The 26,009-nt window shown below is 36.7% G+C and overlaps 1 protein-coding gene across 2 annotated transcripts in view; it reads right to left on the bottom strand.

Annotated features, from left to right (window-relative positions):
- LOC149537737 (nicotinate phosphoribosyltransferase 1-like) overlaps positions 1-23,811 on the bottom strand; it is a 312,565-nt gene extending 288,754 nt beyond the window's left edge. Inside the window, exons 1-2 of one of the 2 annotated variants that reach the window (XM_089799111.1) lie at positions 23,371-23,811; positions 5,654-5,817 (exon numbers count right to left, since the gene is read on the bottom strand). In XM_089799111.1, the coding sequence (XP_089655237.1) occupies positions 5,654-5,799 (146 nt within the window). In that variant the 5' untranslated portion in view covers positions 5,800-5,817; positions 23,371-23,811. The remainder of the gene's footprint in view (positions 1-5,653; positions 5,818-23,370) is intronic. The other variant, XM_089799112.1, reaches the window with a different exon arrangement.
- Between the last annotated feature and the right edge of the window lie 2,198 nt (positions 23,812-26,009).

Genomic DNA, 26,009 nt, shown 5'->3' with positions numbered 1-26,009 from the left:
CCACAATGTTGTCCTCGACCCATGCTACTGTCTAAGGAAGTAAGCTTGCAAAGTTCGATGTTTGTTCTCTATAGTGTGCTCTTTCGATTTTTGTAATCAAAATATTTTTATATATGTTATCTCTTTTAGTTATTCAAACATTTATCATCTTAGTTGATTTCATAATCTTAATTTAGTCATCTACAATGGTATTTAATATCTTAGCTTTCCATAACTCCTTTATCATACTTAGTGTCTTGATCCCTTAGCTCACCAAAGCGCTAGTGAAGTGAGTCCCTCGAGATTTTAAACAGTCTTGAGGTCAATAAACTTTTCCTTCTCCACAGCGTTTTTGGATGACATTATAATCTACTCCAAAAGTCTTTCAAAGCACGAGGAGCATTTGAGAATTGTTTTGCAAAGGTTAAGAGACCATAAATCATATGGGAAACTATCCAAGTGTTCTTTCTCCCAACCCAAAGTACATTATCTTGGAAATATTATATAAGCCCAAGGAATCGAAGTGGATGGAACCAAGATACAAGCAATTGTACATTCGTCTTTTCCTAAAAATGTGGCTGACTAAGAAGCTTTATAGGATTGACTGGATATTATAAAGATTTGTAGAGGACCTCTCCAAGGTAGCCAACCCGGACTAATGTTGGTGGACTTGTGAGGTTCGTTGTTGGTTGTATGTACCAAGGTGCAATATGAAGTGGATTCTACATTTTTGTCAGTGAGTTAGAGGTAGATAAGTACCATCCATTGTATCAAGGTATTTGGCTAACACTTCTAATAACTTAGATTTTCGCAATTCAGTTGAATTGGACTTATTTAATAATTTCCTTAGGAATATGAGCAAGTCTAGCTAGAATCGTTTGGAACTACCATTTAACCTTAGGGACCCTAGACATTTATTTAGTAAACATTAGTTACTCTCTTTTTTTTAGTTCTATGAGACACATATAAGGACTTAATTTAATCAAATCATAGGCACCAGATAATAAAGATGATAGTAGAATCATTACGAATGAGCATATGTATATTTAATAATAGCTTAAATAAATAAATATAGTATATTTAATAATAGCTAAAATAAATAAAATATATTTATTTATTTATTTATAGTTGCTTATCACAATATAATTAAACTATAAGTATTAAAAAAATTATTTCAATATTTCAATAAATTAAAATTTTATTTTATTCAACATAAAAGTAATGATAATAAATAGATAAATAAGAGATACGAAAGGGCTAGTTTAGTCAAACACCAAATGGGTAGTTTAGTCATTAAGACTCCTAGGTTGGTACCACTTATTCCAAATTAGAAATTGTTTCCCAATTACAATGGTAAGCATGGTACAAGAGATTGCCTTTTAGGGCTACAGATGGGGTGAGTTCCCTATGAGGTCACAGGTAGAGGTTGTATGTCTCACTAAGTAGGCTACCTTCTCCTTCTAAGCTGATCACCAAATTGAAATCATATGACCTATTCAGAGATAAGCTTATCCATGCTCGAGATAAGCTGAAATCTGGTTTAGTGAGCAAATGGTGGGTTTCCTGGACAAGGCATCTACAACCACATTGTTCTTTCCTTCACATATTCAATGTCAAAATCAAAACCCTGAACTTTGCTTACCCATTTTTGTTGCCTCTCATTCAAGTCCCATTGCTGCAAAAAATATCTCAAACTATTGTGATCCGTACGAACGACAAACTTGGCACCCCCCAGATACTACCAAAACTTGGTTAGTGCATGTGCGATGGCCAACATGTCTTTGTCGTAGATGGAATATAAGCGTTTCGTTTGTGTAAGCTTCCTACTCTCATAAGCTATGGGGTGTCTATCTTGCATCAATACCACGCCAATGCCTTCTCCAGATGTGTCGCACTCCAGAATGAACGATCGAGTGAAATCAGGTAATGCAAGTATGGGACAAGTGCTCATTGCCTCTTTAAACTTATCAAGAGTGAGTTGTACCTTTTCATTCCACTGGAAAGACCCCTTGTCAAATTCGTTAACGGTGCACTGAGCTAAGAGAATCCTTTAACGAACCTCCGGTAATAACGCACAATTTGAAAAAACCCTCACAAATCCATAAGTGATTTTGGGGGAGGCCAATCAAGGTTAGCTTGAATCTTCTCCCGATGAACTTGAACTCCATATTTATTGACAACATACCCCAGGTACAATATTTCTGTCATACCGAATTCACACTTGGATTACTTGGCGAACAAAAACTGCTCCTTCATGATCCCTAGGACTTCATCCAGATGCTTCAGGTGCTCCTCCCATGTCCTATTATAAATAAGATCATCAAAAAATACCAATAAGTACTTACGCTATTCTTTGTTGAAGATGCAATTCATGCATGATTGGAACGTAGCAGGTGCATTTGTCAATCCGAACGGCATGACCAGGAACTCATAATGCCAGTAGTAACAATGAAAGGTCTCCTTTTCCACGTCTTCCTCCCTCATGCGGATCTGATGGTATCCAAAACAAAGATCTATTTTCGAAAAATAGATTGCGTCATGTAATTCATCCAACAACTCATCTATCCTTGGAATGGGATATCTAATCTTTATTTTTTTTTTTCAACGCACGATAGTCCACACATGCACATCGTCCCGTCCTCCTTTTTTACCAAAATCACTGATGACGTGGGTGCTGGAACTGGGACGGATCCATCCTCTCTCTAGCAGTTCTTGGGATGGCAATAAGGTGTGGTCATGACCGGCTTGGCTCCTGCTTCCAATTCAATAGTGTGTTCAAACCCTCGATGAGGTGGTATGGCAGGAGGAATGTCTATAAAAACTTTATCATGTTTACTTAAAATATTCTGGAGATCATCATCCTAGGAGGTGTCTGTTGCCCTTTTATAGATTCTGCCGAAACAAAACAATGTGCAAACCAAGCAACGTCATCACGCCAAAAAAATTGTCTCCATCTGCTACGCAAAAACTTCCTTCGAACCCTCATTTGCCATTCCGTGGAGAACAACCTTCTTTCCATCGGCAACAAAAGTGAAATCCATCCATTTGAAGCTCTAAGTGTATTCATCAAGTGTCTCCATCCACTATATGCCCAAAATAACCTCCATGTCATCAAGGTCCACTATGAAGAAATCCTCAATCTCCATGTGATTCGCCATTGTGATACTTAGCTGAGGAACAAGGTGTGTACAGGGCAGAAGAGTCCCTCCAGCAACTTTGACCTGAAATCCTACGTGCGTCTCCATAGGTAGACCTCTTCGCTTCACCAACGATGAGTTTATGAAGTTTAGAGTAGCTCTGCTATCGAGCATCACCATAACCCTTTGTCCTTGAAGGGTTCCTTGTACACGAAATACTGTGCACCTCAGGCTACCAGCTAGGGCGATAGTTCCTCCGCGCCATACCAATGCTACAATTCTTTCCGTACAGTTCCAACTAACTATGTTGGTGTCGTCATGATGTTGGTTGTCTTTGGCAGGCCTTTCTTCCTGTTCGTCCTCATCATCGGACACGACCTCAATGTAATGGATCCTTCCTTTTCTACGGCATCTGTGGCCAAGTTCCCAAGGTCCCTTATAATTGAAACATAGTTTCTTCCTTCGGAGCTCCTATCTAGTGGCTTCGTCCAATGACGGCTTCTTGGGCGGAGGTTTAATATCTTTGTCTCTCAAAAACACCAACGGTTTGGAATGTGAGTAACTTCACGAGGATGATGCTGATGATGATGCCATACTCTGTGCCTTCTTAATGGCCTCCGACAGGGTAGTAGGATTGAACCCCTTTACCCAAACTTTTAGTGGTTCCATCAGTCCGTCCTTTAAGAACACTATTTGTCTTCTTTCAAAAATGTCCGTGACCAAAACAAAGAGTTTTTGAAATTCCGCAATGTATTGGTCGACTGATCCAGTTTGTCCCAGTTATGCCAAATCTTTGAAATTGAGTTCCAGATCTTTACCATCAAATCACTCTATCAATCTCTCAGTGAATTCTGCATAAGTATTTACTTGATCATGCCCCAATGTGATGGTGTCATGATGTCACCATTCATGCGTGACTCCCTCCAAGTGCAATGCCGCAAATTTAACTGCTTCTTCTGGCATGGGATTAAGCTGGAAGTAAGTATCGACCTTCATGATCCGTCAAATGGAGATAAATTTACTTTACTCAACTTCCTCCTAAGATCATCATTAAAATATCCTTTGTTTTCGCCTCCCGAGTATCTCATTCTCAGATCTGCGTAATCTTTGTAAGATATATCTTCCTCCAAATTCGCATTCTTCCAATCTTCCCTCAGCTGTTCTTGCATTTCTTCAAAGGTTGGTTGTTTCCCTCTGTGTGGTGGAAAAGATGGCATGGAAGGTCGAGAGCGTGCTGGATGAGGGTTCGCTTTACCTGATACCAAGTCTGCGCTATGTCCAATTTGTTCACCAAATATTTTATTGTCTGCCAATTTCTTGAGAGTTTCTTCCATGAGTCATTGAGTATCATTGATCTGTGCTTGATTCCTCGCAAGCTCCCTCAACAGTGCCACGAGTTCGGTAGCTGTGGGTTCCAGTTTGGCAGTCACTCTATCAACGAAATGGGTTCTTCTCTTCCGGCTATAAACTCTCATTCACTGTCTACAGGTTGATACCACTGTAATGTTCCTCCTTCGAATTTGACCCAAAAAATTCAACTACAAGGTATGATACCAAACAAATGAATGGAGAGGCAATGGTCCATACGGTGAGGGAAATGGCCATACGTACCAATGGATGAAACTATATAGATGTGCGAGGTAATTGTGAATCCATACGGTAGTGTTGTATGACGTGTGGAAGTCAGTCGATGATGGTCATACAATAAGATGCAAGACTTCTAGTTCTGTATGGTGACAAGAGGTAATTGTAGGGTCGTACGATCGCAGTGTCCATACGGACGAGATGGGAGGTCGTACAGCAATTGGAGTGGTCATTGTACGGTATGGAGGGGATGGGCAGTACGCTATGTAGTGCTCAGTTTAGACGTGCGATTGCGTGGGCAATGGTGGAAGGAGATGTACGTGCTATGTGCTAATATTGTCGTAGATAGATGTTAACATAAAATCATTGCCAGAGATTAAATTACCCAAACACAAAGAGTTGATTAATTTAGACAGTTATTTCTCCAATTCGTAATATGAGGGTGCTTCGATTTGCCAGATCCAAGTGAAGCATTACATGCAACAACGGAATAGGGTGAGAGTAGAATCCCACCGACACCGGAATAGCCAAGTAGGGAAGATCTTTCACTTCTGAAATGGTGAACAACAGAGAATCCCAAATGGAATTCGCAGTACAAAGATATAATCCAAAAATGCATACCTAATGACTACCTATGAGTCATGCTTAAATACCCATCAGGGAAAACTTTCCGAGGGTGTACAAATATAGCCGACAGCAACACAAACTACAGAAACAAAACAAAAATGGGTACAAGATATATTAAATCAATCAGCCCATTAACAATAGTTTGATTAATAATTTATTTTATAACGGGAACATTACACATGAAGCAAACCAATGTTGATGCTGAAATCTACAAAGTTGTCCTTTTGTATGCTTAATGACAAACAAACATAAAATTTTGCTAAGGAGAGGAGAAATAAGTCTAATTTCTGTCAACTATTCATGTGAATAGAATTGCTAGTGCATACACTGCCATTTCCAGATGCTTCCCAGCTTTCCAATATGCATATGCCATAGTGAATTGATACAGGTCAGTAAGTAAGGGTGTCACCATTGGATTTGTTGGGCCTTCCAAACCAAGATTATGATTCATAACATTACCGTTTGAGTCCATATCAACAGAAGCATACACCTGAATGTTAAGATAAATGATGTTAGACATATTTTATTTCAGCTGTTTAAGGCTCTAATAACATTGTCATATAAATTTGGATAAATATAGCATGTCCTTCCATGTGTCTGAATATTCAGAGTAATAAATTCGAAGAAAAGTTGAAGAAATATTATTTTCATAGAAAGAAACATAAGCATGGAAATACTGAAAATAAAAATGAACATCAATATCCATGGTCTGTCAAGTCTTGAAATACAGCAATTAAAAGTTCACTAACCTCAAAAAGCTAAGCTGCAGACTTACAAAACCCTGTGATCCTATTTCTTCAGAAACCCGCCTCCCAAATACTACTCAATTTCTATGGATAATTTAGGCACTATAGATTTTCTGGTACAGCAAGCATATGTGCTTCACCACCATTATTGGAAAATACTTAAATTGGAAAATAGATCTTAAAACAAAACAAAGAAGATATGCAGGCATATGGGAAAATCTGAATAATACACCCTGCTCTGATAATGTAATTTCTAATTTTTTCCTGATTTCCTGTGTTTTCCTGTAGTTTTCTGATTTTTTTGTATGTCTTGCAATTTTCAATTTCTGTGGTTTTTTCATCTATTTAAAATAAATGAAGGAGAATAACAAGGAAAAACTTCTGAATGCTAACTAATAAATAACTTAACAAACTCAAGATTTTTAATTGCAATAAATATAAATCGGGACAACATACACTGTTTCAAATGCTCATGCCAGACAATATACATCAGCATATGATAACAGCAGATCTGATATCATTCTTTAACAACAATCAATATCTTATGATTCTGAAAATGCAGTAATAACCCCGATTTCTTCCAATGCCTAGGGTTGCTAGGCAACCCAAAACCAAAAGCCTGATTGGAGGCTGATAAAGTATTGATGAATAGTGTATTATTGATAGGACTGTACAATCTAATTTTGTTGTGGGAATGTGATCTAAACGTGCCCTAAGAACCCATGCCACTCCTCGGAACAATTGCCTTGTAGGAAAGAATGGTGCGGCCTGTCTAGGTATGGTACGACTAGTAAGATCCAACAATAAACTCCTCAAATCTATCAATAAATCCATAGTTGGAAAATTTGCCAAGGCCTGAAAAACTCGGGAAGAACTTGGCCAGTTTTCAGAAAAAAAAAGGCAAAAAACTCAGGAACTTAAAAACAGCTTAAATTTAATTAAATATGTTTTTTTGCAAGATTCAATGAGAAGATGCATCCAATGAATTAATTAATGAGAACTGAAATGAAACAAGCTGAGTCTAGATATATTTAAATGCAAGGCGGATACAAAATCGCATTCTCATGAGGAGTGTTGATGGCTGAAAGCAAAATAGTAAATAGTTTTTGTAAACATTACAATTACATCTTCCTCTTCCCAGCTCTACTAGAAAATCAAGGAGAGGTAGAACAAAAGTATCCAATCCTAGTAGCCCACATTGAGCATGATTGTGCCTCCTCACTCGGTATTTCTGATGATGTGTGTAACTCGCCCTCCACCATGAATATAACTTCTCCTAGCACTGGCAATGACTCCTCATTTGACTCATCCTCCTCTTCAATATCTGTAATGATCCCATCTTTTGGCCTTCACGTTCTTTTAGAAGTTGACCAAGTGTGTGTGCGTTAGCCTTGTTCTACATGGTCCCGAGGGCTAACGAAGGGTTTAATGGGATCCTGGAGTGTTTTGGCCTAGTCATTTCCAATTTGGGCCAAAATGAAGTTGATTTACTCAGTTTCAGGCATACTTACTATTTTTAGTAAGTCGGCAGGACACAGTGCAGGTCAATTTTGGTGATTGGATTCGATACTCCTCGGTGAGAGCTTTCCGATGAGCTATCACTCGCATTATTCGGAGTCTGATTGCTATTACATTTTAATGCCTGAAGTTTTATAAAAGTAACGTCTAATTTAATTGTAAAATATTAAAGTGTTACTTTAATATTTATTTTATGGTGATGTGTACCCAAGGGAGACATAAGGGGTATTTTAATATATGTTTTATATATTACACATCTTTTATCCCACATTGCCCATATGAGTTGAGCGAACCTTTGGGAATAGAATAAAAGGAAGCATTTGTGGCTTCATTAGATAGGTTGAATATGAGAAGAAATTGGTGTGTGAGTTGCAGCTTTGTTCTTGGCATTTGAGGACGTCTATCCTCTCTTGTAACATTCTAGACGTCATTCCCTTGGGGTTTGGCCTTTGGAATTCTTTCTTATTGGCTTCATTATCAGGCAGTTTAGTTGCATTTCCGGCTACAGGCAGATTTGATATTTTACTCATATCTTCTTCACTACTTGTCTGACGCTTATGCCACTTGGAAGGAATGGTATTATGAAGGTAGTGGACTGATTGGAGGACAAAGTATTGTAGCAGCAAGTTTGTAAGCATGGGCTGGAGTATTATGACAATATTGTTGAAGTAATTAGTGAGTTGATAAATCTGCTATGTATTTGGTTTTATGAATTTTGAAAATAACATTTTATTAGCAGCAGTTCATTTCCACTTTGCATATTATTGTAGTTTATTTCTTGTTTATGTTGTATGATACCAATTCCATGCACGAAACACAACAAACGAATAAACGTTTGATTTCCAGAGTTATAAGAGGTTTTAAGAAGTTGAATGCAAACTGTTTGACATAATTCCTTTCAGCAATTTGGTTTAGTTTTTTTGGGACATCCAGGGGTGCCCATTACAATATCATCCAATGTGAAACCAAATCCACCCCGTCCCCCTCCATAGCCTACCTCTCCAAATCAACAACATCATCCTCTGTAAACAATGGAGGATTCTCCTGTCCTGTCTAATCACTATAAGGATCTATATTATCCAAATCAAGTGGACCCACTACTACTTCTTGTGTCATCCTTTGTGCAACCGATAATTATATTGCACATAGACAAGGTCATCAAGGCATTGTTGAACTAATTTGTTCCTCTTCTTTACATCAATTGCGCTCACAATTGGATGAACTACAAGACTGGAATAAGATTCTCAAGGAAAATGTTTTGAGATTTGGGGTATTTCCACCCCAACTTTGCCACCAAGTATCTGCAAAATAAAATATTGAAAACTTAGAAAGCAAAGAGAAAAACAAAAACATAACTAATCAATTTATCAACTACTTTAGACCTCAAAATCCCAATGGTAAAGGTTTTACCTAGGGTTTGAGTGCCTCTTTCTCTCTCCGTGGTCTCTAAAGAAAATAAATTACCCTTTGCTTCCACATAGCTTTGGACTTCGAACACAAGAAGGTCTCTCTCCCAACCTCATCTATCATCCTCTAAATGCATACAGTGAGGCCCTCTATGACCTCTCCATTACAAAATGCAAAAGAATCATCAAAACTAAACCGTGGGTTGAGGAAGTTCCCTAGTGCATGAATGGGTTGTTGGAGTTGATTGTTCCACCTCCTATCAATAATTTCCCAAATGGGATAAAACTTGAGTCTATCCCCCTTGTAGTATTTTTTTCTAGACTCCTTGGCCCATTTCATGGCCTCGTAAAGATGCCCTAGTGGGGTTTGATCCCCATCTACCATGCACAAAACTCTAACCAAGGGCTCAGACACCTACAATTGAAAAATACAAATTAGTAAATTACAAAAAGATTGATTAATGAAGTTAGTAAGTTACAAATAAATAAGGAGAGCCTTGAATTAAGAATAATTAAAAATTCAAGTTTTGAAGTTCCTTGTAGGCCTTGGAGTTGAATTTGGACTTGTGCTTGGGCTTGAAGAAGTAGACGAAGGGCTGCTTGGCGGATTCGAATAATTTGAATTAGAAACATTAGCGAGCTTCTCATGAACAATATCATTAGTAACATCATCATTCAAGATACATTTTGGCTTTTCAACATGGCCTTTTTGATGACCATATACTCCCTCTTCATCAAAAATCACATCTCATGAGACAAATAATCTTGTTAGTAAGAAGATTGAACAATCTGTAAGCTTCGCTCGCCTCACTATAACCCACAAAAATGCATGGTTCACTTTTAGCATCCAATTTTTGTATTTGTGAAGCAGGAAAATGTACATAGCATAAACCAAAAACTTTAAAATGATTTACATTAGGCTTTTTTTCATACCATGTTTCCTATGGAGTCATCTTGTCTATGGCACTTGTAAGACTCTTATTGAGAATATAGACAATTGTAGCAACTGCATCTCCCCATTAAGAATTGTTCAAACCCTTGGTTTGTAACATACTCCTTGTCATTTCTGCCCCAGTATAGCTGTCTGTTTCAGCCACTCCATTCTATTGAGATATGTATGCAATTGTGAGTTGTCTTTTTATGTCGGTCATCTCACAATAAATTATGAAAACCCCTTGCGCAAATACTCACCTCCACGATCCATTCTCAAACATTTGGTTGTGTTCCCTTTTTCATTCTGTATGTTGGCTTTAAACCTCTTGAGAGTATCAAGGGCTTCATCATTAGTCTTCAAAAAATACACCCAAAACATTAGTGAGTAATCATCAATAAAAGTGATAAAATATGATGACTTGCCCAAACTTTGTGTTTGCATAGGATTACATATATCTGAATGAATAAGCTCTAGCAGGTGATGAGCCTTCCATGCATTGCCTTTCGGAAATGATACCCTTGCATGCTTCCCTTTTGCACATCCTTCACAAATCCTTTTATGCTCTTCAACCTAACGCAAATCAAGAACCAAAGCATTTGATGTAAGAAGCTTCAAACTATTAGAATTCAAATGGTGACACCTAAGAGGCCACAACCAGCTTTTATCCTCATAAGCCGTATTGACAAGCTGATTGTTATTTTCACCAAACTTCAAACGGAGCATCCTATTCTTGGTCGTATGAAAAATTGAAATTGTTCTATTTCCCTAATTCTTATCATAGATAGCGCATTTCATATTCTCAAATACCACTATAATTCTTCTCACATAGTTGTCCAACAATTAATAAATTATGCTTCAATTTTAGAGTATAATAAATATCTTGAACACTTTTCATACCTTCTTTTGACTAGACATCCATGGCTCCTATGGCTGCAACCTCCAATGATTGTTATTACCGAGTGTAATATTGGATGTAAAACTATCATCAAGCTTTGAAAATATCTCCTTATTACCAAACATATAATTAGAGCACCCCAAATCCAAATACCAAACATCATTCACATAATTTTCAGCTTTGCTAAAACTCAAAAATAAATTACTTGAGGACGGATTTTCATTTTGTTAAGCATATTTGGCATTATTATTACCTGAATTCAATCTACACTCTTTATCAAAAATGTCCATACCTATTACAATGATAGCACTAAATGTTCTTTTTATCAAATCTACCTTTGCCTCTTCCTCCATGACCACCTCTCCTTCCTATGTTTCCTCTTGAATAATTTCAATTTTGACCCGTCCTTGGCCTTTATTGTTGTTAGATTTGTTGCAAGCACCATCATTCTTTGAAATTTGCAACTGAGAAGCAAAAGCCTTTCATTGACATCTCTAGAGGAATCCTTCAATCCATCCTTATGTGACATGAGAGATCCAACCAGCTGAGTATACTCCAAGGTGGACAAATCTTTGCTCTCTTTCATAATGATTGCTGCATTATTCCATTTGGAGTTAAAGATCTCAATACCTTTTGTATCACAAGTTCTTGGTTCATACTTTCACCTAAAGTTGCCATTTTATTAACCACATCCTTAACTCTTACACAAAAATTTCTCATATTCTTAATTTCCTTCATTTTCAAATTCTCAAATTCCCTTTTCAAGATTTGTAATCTGATCATTACCCTAGTAAGCATCTTTTAGAGTCTTCTAGGCCTCCTTACCTATCTCTACATCAAAAATTCTAGAAAACAAACTCTTATGAAGAGCCATCTGAATGTGAAATAGAGCCATTGCATTTTTCTTCTCATTTTGCTTCTTAATTCTTCTTTCATTAACTTGAAGATCATCCCAATCATTGGGCTCCTCATACCCCGATTCAACAATGTCTCAAAAGTCTTTGCCTGTCAATAATATATTCATCTTAATTGCCCAATATAGATAATCAACCCTATTAAATTCTAGAATTGGCCAACTGTTTGCCATGATAAAGCCTTGAAACACCAAATTCTTTGATACCAATTGCAGATTTCTCAAACAAAACAAATTCGGGAGATATATCTTTGCTGCTGCAGCTCACAATGAAATCCTAAAGGCTGACTATAAAGAAATCAAAGTCCCAGAAAAAACAAGAAAGAAAATTAGATACACATGTACCTAGAAAAATTTTATTAGCAAATGAATAAAACAAAAAAATAAATAAAGCTAAATCCTAAAAATACATGCATATTGAAACACATGCTTTATTTGCATAAAAACAAAAAACTAACTAAAATCATCTTTAAAAAAAATCTGTTTTTCCAGCAGCATCAATTATCCACAAAATCCTTGTTTCATGAAATTAAGAACTAACTCTGCTTGCAAAAATGCCGAAAGCGAAAACTTCACTCAGTTATCCAGGCCCGAATCGAGGGCAGAGGAACAAACGGAGACTCTCCAGAAATGCATGGGCCATCGAAATAGCGAGACATGGAAGCTCTCCAGCGAACCAGAGCAAATTTCTTAACCTAAAATGTGGTAAAATGGATGTAAGATTCGATGTTCCTACGGCCAACAGATTCGAGGCTCTGGATAAATCAGTAGTCGAGGCCACCCGCCTCCGTCCAAAAGAAGGGCCTCAAAGACTTACAATCAATGCGGAAGCTTCCTCTGATATCAAAAACCTATCTGGAACGCGCCCCCAGTTGCCTATATTCACGGTAGAACATCTCGATAACCAGATCCGGGTTTTTAACATGACTAAATATGTATTTCCAAATTCTTTCAAATCTTTGTCCCCTCCAGGAAGCGCTTCAATTCCCTTTAATCTTCCAAATGTTAAATCTGATTTAAAACCAGCCTCCTCTCCAATCTATATACCCCCTCATAAACGGCTTAGCAACCCATCCCCTTCTCCTAACCCTAATTGTTCTCTTGGATCGCTGCAACCAAACCCCCTTGACAAACCAGTTCACATCACCATTGATGATGTTGAAGATTCTTGGTTCGACTGTCTGAAGAGAGGGATCTTCGCAATTTGGACTGGCCCTTCCAAAGACATTCATCTCTTAATGGAATGGCTATCGGACAATTGCCAGGAACAGGTAAGTATCTTTCACCATCATGAAAATGTTTTGTTTTTAAAATGTGAAGAAGAGTCTGTTAAAAATGAGTTTATTGCTGTCTCAGAATGTTTCTTTAAAGGTTTCTGTGTCAAATTTGTTGAATGGGTTCCTAATTTTCATATTGATAAGGTGGATTGTATGATCCCATTATGGTATTCCATGTCTCTTCCTCCGGAGCTATGTGATGTTGATATTATCTATGAAATAGGCTCTGCAATAGGAGTAGTTATTGCTATTGATGCTTCCTTTTTTAGCTGTAACAGTATTAAAATTCTCATCAAACTTAATATTAATCACCCTTCAGAGTTCCAAAAGAAAATTATTACCAGGAAAGCCTCATATGATATAACCTTTCAAGAGTATAAAGGGAAGATCATTGATATACTGAAATCTGAAATTAAAAATAATCACAGAATTGAGGTCCTTCCCCTCACATCGCACTTCAGGGACAAATTCCTAGGACTAAGTTCTAAATTAGTCAGAAGGAATAAAAATTCAGGAAACTACCGATCAGAGATTCAAATTGGACAAAATTCTCAGGCAAAACAGAGGGCTTCATTGATAAAAATGATGCCAGATGAGAGAGAAGGTACCCTATTAATCTCAAAAGCAGATTTAATAAAGGATACAAGAGTATTGAAGAATGGTGTTTGTAGCAAAAATGACAAGGAACTCAAGGGAACAGAAAAATGTGACAACAAACATAAGACCAACAAAAGGGGCTTTGATGGAATTAAGATTCAGCTTCCAAATGACAGAAGAGAGCACCCCAGAAAAATGAAAGAGCCAACTGTTAGACAATACAAGGAAAAAAGCAAGGCCTTAGAGCGAAATGAATTATTAGACAGAGCAGACAGTAAGGATTATAGGACAAACAAAGAGAATTTGGGAGATCAAGTTTTCCCTCCCTCAGAATTGGATTCTGTGAATCATACAGAGAAGGAAGCCCAAGATGATAGAAAATGGAAGGAGAAGGAAGAATTAGCAAAAATCAGAATTGAGGTAGGCAATGGAGAAAAATTTGGTCAAAATCATGAAACAACACGCAAATCAGATGGGATTTGGAACAAAGACCAAAATCTTGAGCAAGGCACAGTAAGGCATGAGGCTCTTGCAAAGTATAAAGAAAGATGTAATAAGGAGGGTGGAAATGAAGAAAGCAGTCGGAAATCAGAAAAAATGAAGGGGCCTAACATATACATATATCAGGAGGAGATTGATGGGAACAAGGATACTGCAGGACAAGGAGAGATACAAAACAGCATTACAGAATCAACAAATAATCAAGATATAGGTGAAGCAGAAAATGTCATGCTTTTCTCTTCTCCCAAGGTGTGGATGGAAAAAGCAGCTTCTAGAGCAGAAAAACAGGATTCTCAGCATTTGAACACTGATCTTATCCCTGAATCAGAGTTAACCACCCCGCAAATTGAAGGTGCTAGAAGAACTTCAAAATTTTGGCAGACACCAGATGGATATCCTTCCTCGCCGTTCACCCCAGAGGAGATTCAGTCACAGATTCAGAATGATGGCAAAAGACTAGAAGTCTCTATCATTAAAGACTTTCAGCAATTTTTAAATGAGGACCTAGAATTTACACCAGAGGTTGGATTATCAGAGGTTGAGGCTAACAGTCTTGAGCAGCTATCAGAGGAACTTATTAAGGTGTTTGACTTTGATAATTTAGATAAGAGTACTACCTCTCAGAAAGAGAGGCTGATCCAAAAAATTATCAAACTGGGAGGAGATGATTATACTGCTGAAGATCTCCAAAGGGATATGATAAAGATCCAAATGGAGGATAGTGCAAGGAAGCAGGACAAACAGAGTGAGAAGAAGTCAAAAGACAATCAAGTAGGTGAACGGACAAACATGGGAGAAAGAGAGAATAAAAAACTGGAGGAGGACAGTCTCGGGAGTAAAATCTGCAAAGAACTGGAAATGGAAGAATTTGAAAGAAAAAAGGAATGCATTTGTCCAACAGCACAAGATCTGGGTATATTTCAGCAAGAGCTTGGTATAGAAATGAATTAGGAAGGTATAACCTCTCCAAAATATGGTAAGCCGAAAGGGAAAAGGGGGAGGAGATCACTGAAGGATTTACGTGAGGCTGAAGGCCTAGCTAGAGAACAAAGGAAAATTGATGAACTCCTAAACATGGGGAAGGGGAAGTGCCTTCCTAAGACTACATGAGGATAACTTCATGGAATGCTAGGGGTCTAAATGCCCCCAGCAAGAAAAGGTTATTAAAACAACATTTAAAAAGTTTTAATTCAGAAATAATATTAATTCAGGAAACAAAACTAAATAAAGCAGAAGGAGACAAATTTAACAAAATGTTAGGAATGTGGGGTTCAATCTTCATAGAGGCAATAGGTGCCTCGGGGGGTTTAGGAATTGTTTGGAACCCTAAGAAAGTTAGTCTAACTTATTTAGTTAATAACAATAATTGCATGTGTGCTAGCATACAGAGCCTAAAATCAGATACGAAATTCATCCTAATCAATGTGTATGGTCCTAATAATACAATAGGAAAAAAAATTGTTTGGGCTGAATTAAGTATGGTTATTTCAGAACACAAAGATTGTCTGATTATATTAGGAGGTGATTTTAATATGATTTTAAGTTTAAATGAGAAAATAGGGGGTACTCAACATCTCTCGCTATCATCAATAGAATTCAAAGTATGGATCGACAAATTTAATTTATTAGAAATTCCTCCAAGCAATGGTATATTCACGTGGAATAATAGAAGAAAGGATAACGATTATATTGCAGAAAAGTTAGATAGATTCTTTATTGTAGGAAATATCTCTTCTTACAATAAGAACTTCCAATCCTCCATTCTTCCCTTTGCAGGATCAGATCATTTCCCGGTATGTTTGGAGATTTCAGAACCTTCTAAACCAAAGAGAAATCCTTTTAAGTGTGAAAAGATGTGGTTTCAGGATTCGAAATTTTTAGAACTGATTAAGACATGGTGGACTCAAGCGGACTTCGCTGGGTCCAGAATGTTCGTTTTCATTTCGAAACTCAAATTGTTGAAAGAAAACATTTTGAGGTGGAACAAAGAACACTTCAACAACATTTTTAAAGAAAAGTTGGAAGTTGAAGATAAACTGAAAAACCTGAACCAGGAAATTACAAAATATGGCATGAATTATGAGAAATATACTTTAGAAAAAGAGCTCCTCATGAAACAAGAAGATATTTTATCCAAAGAGGAAACCTTCTGGAGACAAAAATCCAAAGAGAAATGGTTGGAAGAGGGAGATCGAAACACAAAATTTTTTCACAATTCTACTATTCAGAATCGATCTCTACAGAAGATATCTAGTATCTCGACTCCGCAGGGTTTGCGTACAGAAAATCCTACAGAAATTGCAGACACGATAGTCTCTCACTTTAAAAATTTACTAAATAATTATGAAGGGTCTAATAGGGAAGCACAGGCCCGAATGCTCAAATTTATTCCAAAATTGGTCACGGCAGAAGAAAATAAAAATCTAGATAGACCAATAACATTGGAAGAGGTAAGGACTGTGGTCTTTAATATGAGTCCAGACAAATCTCCAGGTCCAGATGGGTTTCAAGCTTTCTTTTTTCAAAAATGTTGGGATATACTTGGAGAAGACCTATGGAGAGCAATTGAAGTGTCAAGAAATGGTGGATCCTTGCTGGCTGAAATCAATTATTCATTCTTCACACTTATCCCTAAGAAGGAATGTCCGGAAAATCCTGGAGACTTCCGCCCTATAGCTCTGTGCAACACTATTTACAAAATTTTCTCAAAAGTTATAGCCAATAGACTCAAGGCAATTATGCCAAAATTGATTTCTGAGGAACAAACAAGGTTTGTTCCAGGTAGATCCATTTTGGATGGCATACTCATTATTCAGGAAGCTATTCACTCGGCTGCCATAGATAAAGAACCATGTATGTTTATGAAATTAGATATACAAAAGGCTTACGATATGGTTGATTGGCGTTTCCTATGCAAAGTTCTAGAAGCATTTGGCTTTTCACGTCAATGGTTAAATCTAATATTTAAGTTTATCTCAACTCCGAAGATTTTTGTTCTCATAAATGGGACTCCTGAAGGTTTCTTTGAAATCTCCAGGGGTATTAGGCAAGGAGACCCTCTATCTCCCTCTCTCTTCATTCTAATGGCTGAAGCCTTCGGTAGAGCAGTCTCCTATGCTTATCAGGTTCGGAAGATTTCAGGGATTTCTGTTACCAGAAACCTCCCTAACATTACCCATCAACAGTATGCAGATGACACTATTTTACCTGGCAAGAGTTCGATCCAAGAAGCTATGGGTTTTAAAAATATACTTCAAAATTATATGGATGCTTCAGGGCAGAAGGTTAATAAAGATAAATCCGAAATATTCTTTATGAACACCTCTCCAAAAATGGAAAACAAGATATGTGGAATTATGGGATATAGAAAGGGTATGTTCCCTTGTAAGTATTTGGGTATCTCCCTGGAAAAGAACTCGAGACACATCAAAGTTTGGCAGGATACAATTGAAAAGGTGGATAAGCGGATTGGAAGTTGGAAGAATAGATGGCTCTCTAAGGCTGGTAAGATTACTAAGATACGATCTGTCCTCTCAGCCATCCCGATTTTCCCTTTGGCATGTCTTCCTCTCACAAATTGGATGTCCAAGCGATTTGAATCTAAACTTAGGAATTTCCTTTGGAAGGATAAGGAAAATGATAAGAAACTCGCTCTCATTAAATGGGACAATTTATGCAAACCTAAAGAATATGGAGGTTTAGGATTGAGGGAACCACAATGGCAAAATGAGGCTCTAGGAGCCAAACTTGTATGGAGATTATACCAAGAACATGAGCACAAATGGGCTAAAATTTTATATCATAAATATCTGGATCCAACGAAGCCGAAATCGCTGTTCAGAATGGGAAATTTGCCGAAAGGGTCGGAATGCTGGAATTTCATGGTAAAATGCAGGGGTATTATCAGCAAATACCTAACGTGGGACGTGGCTGCAGGAGATAAAGCCTTGTTCTGGGAAGACTCCTGGGATGGGGTCCCCCCTTTAAACACACCTCCCAATTTAGAAAACCTAATAATAAGGCTAAAATCATTGTGGGGTAGTAAGGTCAAAGATTACAAAATTAAAGAGTTGATTGATGGGGAACTTCGATGGAGATGGCGGCCAATAGATGATTTAGATCTTGATCCAGAATCAGTTGTAGCCTTCAAAAAGATCATCTCGAATAGGAAAATAAAACAATCCGAAAGGCCAGATAGTCTTATTTGGGCTGGTTCAAAGGATGGATTATACAGCGTGAAACAAGGTTATCAAGCTATTATTCATTCACAGCAATGGAACTCGGTGGAGATCCCATTAAAATTGTGTTGGGATACAGCTTGTCTTCCTAAGGCCGGTTTCTTTCTATGGCTTGCCCTTCAGAACAGAGCTTTAACAGCAGACAAACTCGCTAGATTTGGTATAAATGGTCCTAATTGGTGTGTCATGTGTAAACAGAACAATGAAGATGCTGATCATCTCTTTCTCAACTGTCCTTTCCCACAAAATTGCTGGGAATGGCTCAAGTCCCGACTAAACTGGGCTACCCCTCTACAGAGTTCTCTTAAAGGGCTCCTATGTTCATGGCCCACAAATATGGGACATGGGGTCTATAGCAAATTCTGGAATATTTGCCCATCCATAGTTGTATCGGAAATATGGAAAGAAAGAAACCGTCGTATTTTTAAAGATCAAGAGCGGAATCTAGGTAGATTTATTCTAAATCTAGAAGCTTCAATAGTAGAAGTAATGAATGCTAATCTGAGGAAGACAGCGCATGTGGAAGGATCTTTCTCATATTGGGATGGAATTATGAAGAAATTATGGTCCAACCTTATCAATCCACCACTGGTGTATGCGGCAAGCAATAAAGAGGCAAGGGCAAAATGTAAATGGGTCCCTCCTCCCCGTTGGCACAAATTGAACTTTGATGGGGCAGCGAGAGGGAACCCGGGTATAGCCGGGGTAGGATGTATTTTAAATGATGAGAATGGCAGATGGGTAGCAAAGCTAGCTGCCCACCTTCCTCCTGTTTCCAATAACGTGGCAGAACTTGAAGCCTTGGAGAAGGGTCTTCAGCTCTGTCTTAAATTAAGCCTCCCCAAAATCCACATTGAAGGCGATTCTCAAGTCATTCTTAATGCTATCAGACAAAAAAAGACCCCAAATTGGGTCTTGAATTCAAAACTCCAAGAAGTGTTAATTTTAATAGAGCATTTTGAGGAGATCAATATCAGTCATATTTATCGAGAAGGTAACTCATTGGCAGATGAACTTGCCAATAAGGGTGCGGATGGAGAATCAATTTTATTGTTCAAGTCAGATATCTCCCCCCCTTTATAATAACAAGATAGTTACTTATCAATATAATCAACTGTAGATTGATACAAAAGTTACCTTTTTGGGCAAATCCCAAGCCCAAATTTAGTTCCTATTCAAAAGAATTGCATTTATATTCAACCAATTCACAAGCATTAATATTCAACGAAATATTATCACATCAACTCAAGATATAATTTAAGCAATGTATCATATTGTCAAATATTTATATTCTTTAAAATAATGCTAATTCCTATATCCTTCTGATTTATAATCCTTCATAATAAATCACCTATCTTATAGTATTTAAAAATTATTTTGAAGGTCCAAATTATTAATAATTACTTAATACTAGTTTTTATATATTTATAGTCATATATATGTATATATATATATATATATATATATATATATATATATATATATATATATATATATATATATATATATATATATATATATATATATATCATTTATATTATTTTAAACTACAGGTATATAGATATAATAATATTTTCTTATATATATATATAACCAGAGATCAAATATGTTAATCTATTCAGAGATATTAACATACCTGTGTTAGATAGTAACATTAACAAGTATTATAAGTATATAATTAGAATTTAATTATTGAGTACTTTTGGATTAGGATTAAGTCTATTATTTTAATCATTAATAAATTACGCCTTATTTATGATATGTAATTAGCATTCGTAATCTAATTATTAGATAAAACTATCCAAAACCTCCTTCTTCTAGCAACATGAATGATTATTCAGTACTGATATTAATTTTCATTATTCTTTCATTTCAGAAAGAGTACGTGTTGTTCCTTTTTCCCTGTATGTCTCTCCGAAATCGTTCCCAGTGGAGTATTTAATTATAGTTAGTTAATACCCGTCTGATTCGAGCATGCCAAAGCTGAGCATGATCTCACTCCCATCATCACAAGATATGGAAGGATCTCCCAAGCTTGTATGAATGACCTAAATTATCATGACAGGGTACGAAGTTAGGTTCCAACATCTGTGTGAGGTATATGTTAGAGTTCAAGCCAATTCGTGATTATTCATGACCGCTGGTTCATTTAAAACTTTAAGGCATTCCCAGAATCGTAGCAGAAGGAAAGGCTTAGAGTGAAGATCTCTGGTCATAGTTTCCTCCCCTCTTAGTCTCTGCTTAGAACCTTTGCTATTGTAGTCCTCTGATCGAAGATGGAATCCAACATTCACGTCTTTCACTCTACCGAAACCAGAACTATGGCATTCTTAGGCAAAATCAAGCCTGAAAGATGGAGCCGGCTGTTGAGAATCACTAATGACATGATTAGATTTGCTATTAACAGAGCACTGGGTGAAGAAATTTTTGATTATTCTGCAACTTGGAGGACAAACAGCTCCATCATCGGCTCTTTTATTGGGATAATGGTTAGGGCTAAGATCCCTAAGGAGGACATTATACGGCCTTTTTCTGACATTCTCAGCCCGGCGTGGAGGAAGGGGCTGAAAAAGGCCGTATACAGCATAGATGATAATGGCAGAATTCCATACCCTGAAAAATACATGGGTCTCCCGGAGGGTGATGAAGAATTGAAGACGGCCCCTCGTCGACAAGCCCTAATCATGAGGGAAGGCCTAGCCTTCTATAAGGAATGGCCTCATATGGAAGCCAGCATTAATTTTCTTTTACGCTGGAGAGGGATCATTGAAGAAGACAACAACAAATGGGTATACAACCACCTCAAACTGCTTAATACATACATTGAGCCGGGAGTCTCCTTTGAGGATCTGAATGCTATCAATTTCGACATCCTCGAGTCTGAAAAAACAAGCAGGGTCTCACTACGAATCGATCTGCCCATGAATATGGCCACGGATGATATTGAAGATGAACCCGAAGTGCTTATGGTCACTCGGATAGAATAAGGATGGGGTAGGTCTCTCAGTAGTAAGGACTTTTATATGTAGTGTGTTAATATAGCTTGAAGAATCCGGTCTTAGGTTTGGTTTAAGTAGCTGGAGTAGCTCAGTAGTAGTATAAACTTTATGTTATACTCTGTATCGGACAGATTGATACCTCCTAATTTTGCGCTCTATTTTGGAATACTAAGGGTCTAGGATCTAATCTCCTCCCATATAAAATCTTTTCTATGGTATATATATGAACACGATAGAATTTCGAAAGTTTAAAACCCCCCTCTAACTTGGGTTTGGATGGAAAACGTGTATATATAACTCTGTCTTTTAAACAGTAGTATTTAGTTTAAAAGTATGAATGTTGTAGATGCTCCGGTTGGCTGTGAGAAATTGATCATCTGATTAAATTTAGGACTTCATGTAGTAATCCTCTGATGTATGAACATTATAGAACTAATTTGCCTCTGTGTTAAATTTCTTCTGGGTTTCTTCCGCTTCCTTCTAGAATAGTATGTGTCTGTTTCTTATGGTTCCCCTGTAAGTTTATTCTAGAAGAAGTGCTTAATCAGAACTTTCATCTTATTGATGCTTCCTATTATGATTGTTTTCCGAGTTTGTTTCTTATTATGTTGATGGGATTAACATAGATTAATAACAGTGCTCTGATCTAAAATTAGAGGATATGCTCTTTAAAATTCCATTGTATGAATGAGGCTACTTTTGAGATATCTAGATAATCTTTCTTGAGCAAGATTAACTAGGCCTATTTTGGTTGGAGAAGCACTTGATTAATCTGCTGGAGTATTTATTCTCAAACCCTCAGACCAAACAGGGTATCCTCTTGGTATGCCTTCATGAAAGAGTGGATTAATGGATAATTCTTAAGAATTATTTGGATAGAGATTTAGTCTACTGGATTGGTCTTTTAAAGTATATGCTATGAGCAGTCATCTGTGATTAATCCTATGACTTGAGGTTTTCACAATATCTGTGTCTTGGAAAATACTTTATTACTGCTTTCCCAGCTATTGGTGTTTCACAGGTATTGATCAGGTGATATCCCATTTTGGTTAGCAAGGAATGTACTCCTATAAACAAAGTTGCAGTTTAATAGGAAAGATTTAGACAGCCAAAAGATGGATACGAGCAGATTCTTTTGCTTTAGATCTTTCTTTTAGGTTGGAGATAAGAGGATATTTGTATTTTACTCGCCTCGAAAGCAAATGTGAATAATAGGGGTATGCCCCGAAACCGTATGTATTGAAAATTTGAAATTGTGATATTATCTACTGGGGTATGCTCCTTTTATCATTGCAAAAATTGGGGTATGCCCCTTTTATCAATGTATAATATAGGACTGCGGTCCCGGGCAAGACTGGAGGGTTTCTTTCCCCGTTCTTCCCTACCAGTGCCTGTCAGAATGGAGGACTTTCTATAAGACTTTGATTTAATTATAATTTAATCAAGGCTTCGGCCGTTTATTGATCAAAAAAAAAAAAAAAATTATCCACAAAAACAGGATTAATTCCAACCAAGATTAAATGGATGAGATCCGAATGTCTGAAGTTTAGCTTGGCAACCCTTGTGCATTCTGCCTCAGCAACCAAGAATTTATTCCTCAAGTTGCTCGGTGCTCTTGCTAGACCCTTTTGATATGGTGCACATTCATAAAGAGTGCATCACAATTCATTGTACCAAAAGGACATAATGAATACTACTCGATATAGTGCTTAACCTACTACGCCATCTTTCGTCATTAACTTAACAGACGTGGTGGACAAAAAGGGTAATTATTGAATAGACAATAGTATGGTTTCCGCACATCATATTTCTGGTTGTTAAAAAGAAACTATATCATATCCCTGGTTGTAAAAGAGAAATTGACATGAAACTAGTTGCGGAAAATTCTCAAAATCATAAACCCACTGAAAGCACATATTTCTTCTGAACTTCAGTTGTAGCCGTTGAACGAAAACAGAACAAATGATTGTTATATTTGAAACAACAATAGAAAATAGAATCCTAAGCAGAGATAATTACCTGTATACAGAAAGATGTCGATAATAGCTTTGCCGTACAAATATAATAAAATGTTAATTTGAGATAAAGAGATTCACATAGAGGTCCCCTGTCTATCTCTTCTAACAGATTATAACAAAATAGGATAAGACATTGAAAATAGCTGCTTGTCCACAGAGGAGTGAGCGCCTAGCAATGGATATGGGATTTGAACCCTAGTTCCTCTGATACTAAATTTTTTTATTGCAGCATAAGTTTTGATGAGTGCTAGTAAGGAAGGTTGAAACTTTTGACGATATAAAAGATAATTAGGAAGTGACAGACACTACAATTTTCGCGTGGAAAAAACAAGACAAATTTGCGTAAAATTTGAATTCAAGTTTCCTGGATCGTTCAAACTCAGAAGGGAAACTACCACGAAATACGAAAAAGTCAGTGCCTCTCCTTTTGCCTTTTCTCTTTAATATTTTCTCTTATTTTAGTTGTTTTGATAATTTAAAAAAGACAATCGGGATGCTGCTGCTTTTTTAAGCGGCAGTTTGTAAGATTAGGAAAGGAAATATTATGAAATATTAATTTTAAAAAGTGAAAGTATATGGGAAGCTAGGGGTCAATGATCATTATGGTCTTATAGATCATTCTAATTATCGCTTGAAAAGGCCTCAAACAATGATAACATGTATATTAATAGTCGATCACACATGTACTTATAGTTGATCATTTTTTAGCTTTCTTAGTTGTTGATTGGTCCATTTGTGCAAAAAGTACTATTTTTGTGGTGAGTGGCTATTGAGGGGTGAACATAATGGGTTCCAGGCGAACTTTTAAAATGGCACTTTTAGACCACCTCGCACTCTACGAGTTATACAAAGAACTTTGTAAATGTGAAAAAATTGAAAGGTTAACTTTAAGTTCTTCAATCCCCTTTGGAGATTTACTGAAAAATTGGCAAATTTTGACATACGGATTAGGAGTTCTAGGTGCGTGAAGTTAGCCTAGGCGACTACTAGGTCTCTTCCCCTATATGGAAGTCAAGTCAACTTCAAATCAAGTAGACAAATTCATTAATATATTTATTTGGTTGGTTTATAAAAAAATCATTTTAAAACATTCATTTAAATAAAGTTGTTTGGTAAGGGTGTGCTACGCCCTTAATATTGGTGTATATAGGGTTATGAATAGTCAACTTGTGGCTATCTTAATCCTTAATTAAGTCATGTTATCATTATTATATTATTATTTAGGTAGGTAGGTCAACCTAGGTGTTATGTAGGGTTTTGTCTATTCAACCTAACCATAATTAGGTATATATAGGAGGTTGTGAGTATTGTTTCAACATCATATTGTGAAGTGTGCTCTCATTGGAGATATTTGGAGGTTGCCCCCTTGAAGTGGCTTATTACTCTCAGTTATTATCAAATATTTATATAATATTTCATATTATTTCTTCTATTGTGCAAGTTATTTCATTACAAGTGGTATCAAAGTATGATTTTGGCAACATAGAGGCGAGATTTTTTCTCAACATTGGGGCGATTTTGGGAAGAGCATAATTTTCAGATTTTAGCAAATTTATCAAAGATTTTAAAGGGTTTTTGAAGACCTTATTAAAGAAGCTATAGTCCAAAATTTAGAGGAATTGGGGCAAATTTGAGCAAATTATTGCAGAATTGCTATTTCTACACAATTTATTTAGATCTTCATATCTCTCACATCTTGTCGAATTAGAGTATAACTTGTATTGGGTTTTTGAATACATATTAGAGGAGCCTAAATTTGAAAGCTTGGAGAAATTGAAGAAAAAATAAGCAAAATATTGTAAAATTAGGAAAATTCTCTCTTAAGGGAGCAAAATTGCTAAAAAAATCTGGACCTTTTTTTCGAGTAAGGGTATCTTAGCCCTAGTAAGTTACAATAAAAATAAATAAATAAATCAAAGAATTTACATTTCATTTGTGTGAAATATTGGTTTCCATCATGACGGGGCCTTCAACAAGAGGCAAAAAAAATGCTACCACACTGGGGAAATCCTCTGATCAAGATTGGGAAGCAACAGAGGATAGTAATCCCAATGAGGAACTTAGTAAGTTCAAGGAAGAGGTTGAGAGGGATATGTGTGACCTACGAGGAGATATATCAGATATACGAAGCATGTTAAGCACATATATGAATGAAACAAGGAAGGAGCTCTCAAGCAATCAAGGTGAAACCTTCAAGTCGACTAATAATGACACAAATTTTATTAATCCTACAAGATCTAGGAAATTTTTTCCAAAGGTGGATATGTGCAAATTTGATGGCAAGGATCCTCTAACATGGATAAATCAAATGGAGAAATTTTTTGAAGTACATCAAATCCCATATGGACAAAAGATCACAATGGATTCCTTATATCTAGAACCAGATCAATTCATTTGGTATCATTGGCTTTGTACTCATAGGAGGAAAAGGGTCTTACTGTATCATGGTCAATTTTTACAGAAGAACTCCAAGCACAATATAGCAATAGTGTGACAGAAAACTTCTTTAGCCAACTTGTTAAGCTTCAACAAACAGGATCAGTTAAGGATTATATTCCAAAATCTATCCTTAAGAGTGGATACAATTACAAAGGAGAACTTGAATGATTTATTCTTGGGTGGTCTCAAGCATCACATTCA

This window comes from Cupressus sempervirens, chromosome 9 (assembly GCF_028749045.1).
Source record: "Cupressus sempervirens isolate cs-2001-9-10 chromosome 9, ASM2874904v1, whole genome shotgun sequence".
Classification (NCBI taxonomy): Eukaryota; Viridiplantae; Streptophyta; class Pinopsida; order Cupressales; family Cupressaceae; genus Cupressus; species Cupressus sempervirens.
Note: the sequence above shows the minus strand (reverse complement) of the source record. Positions and strands in the feature narration are given on the sequence as shown.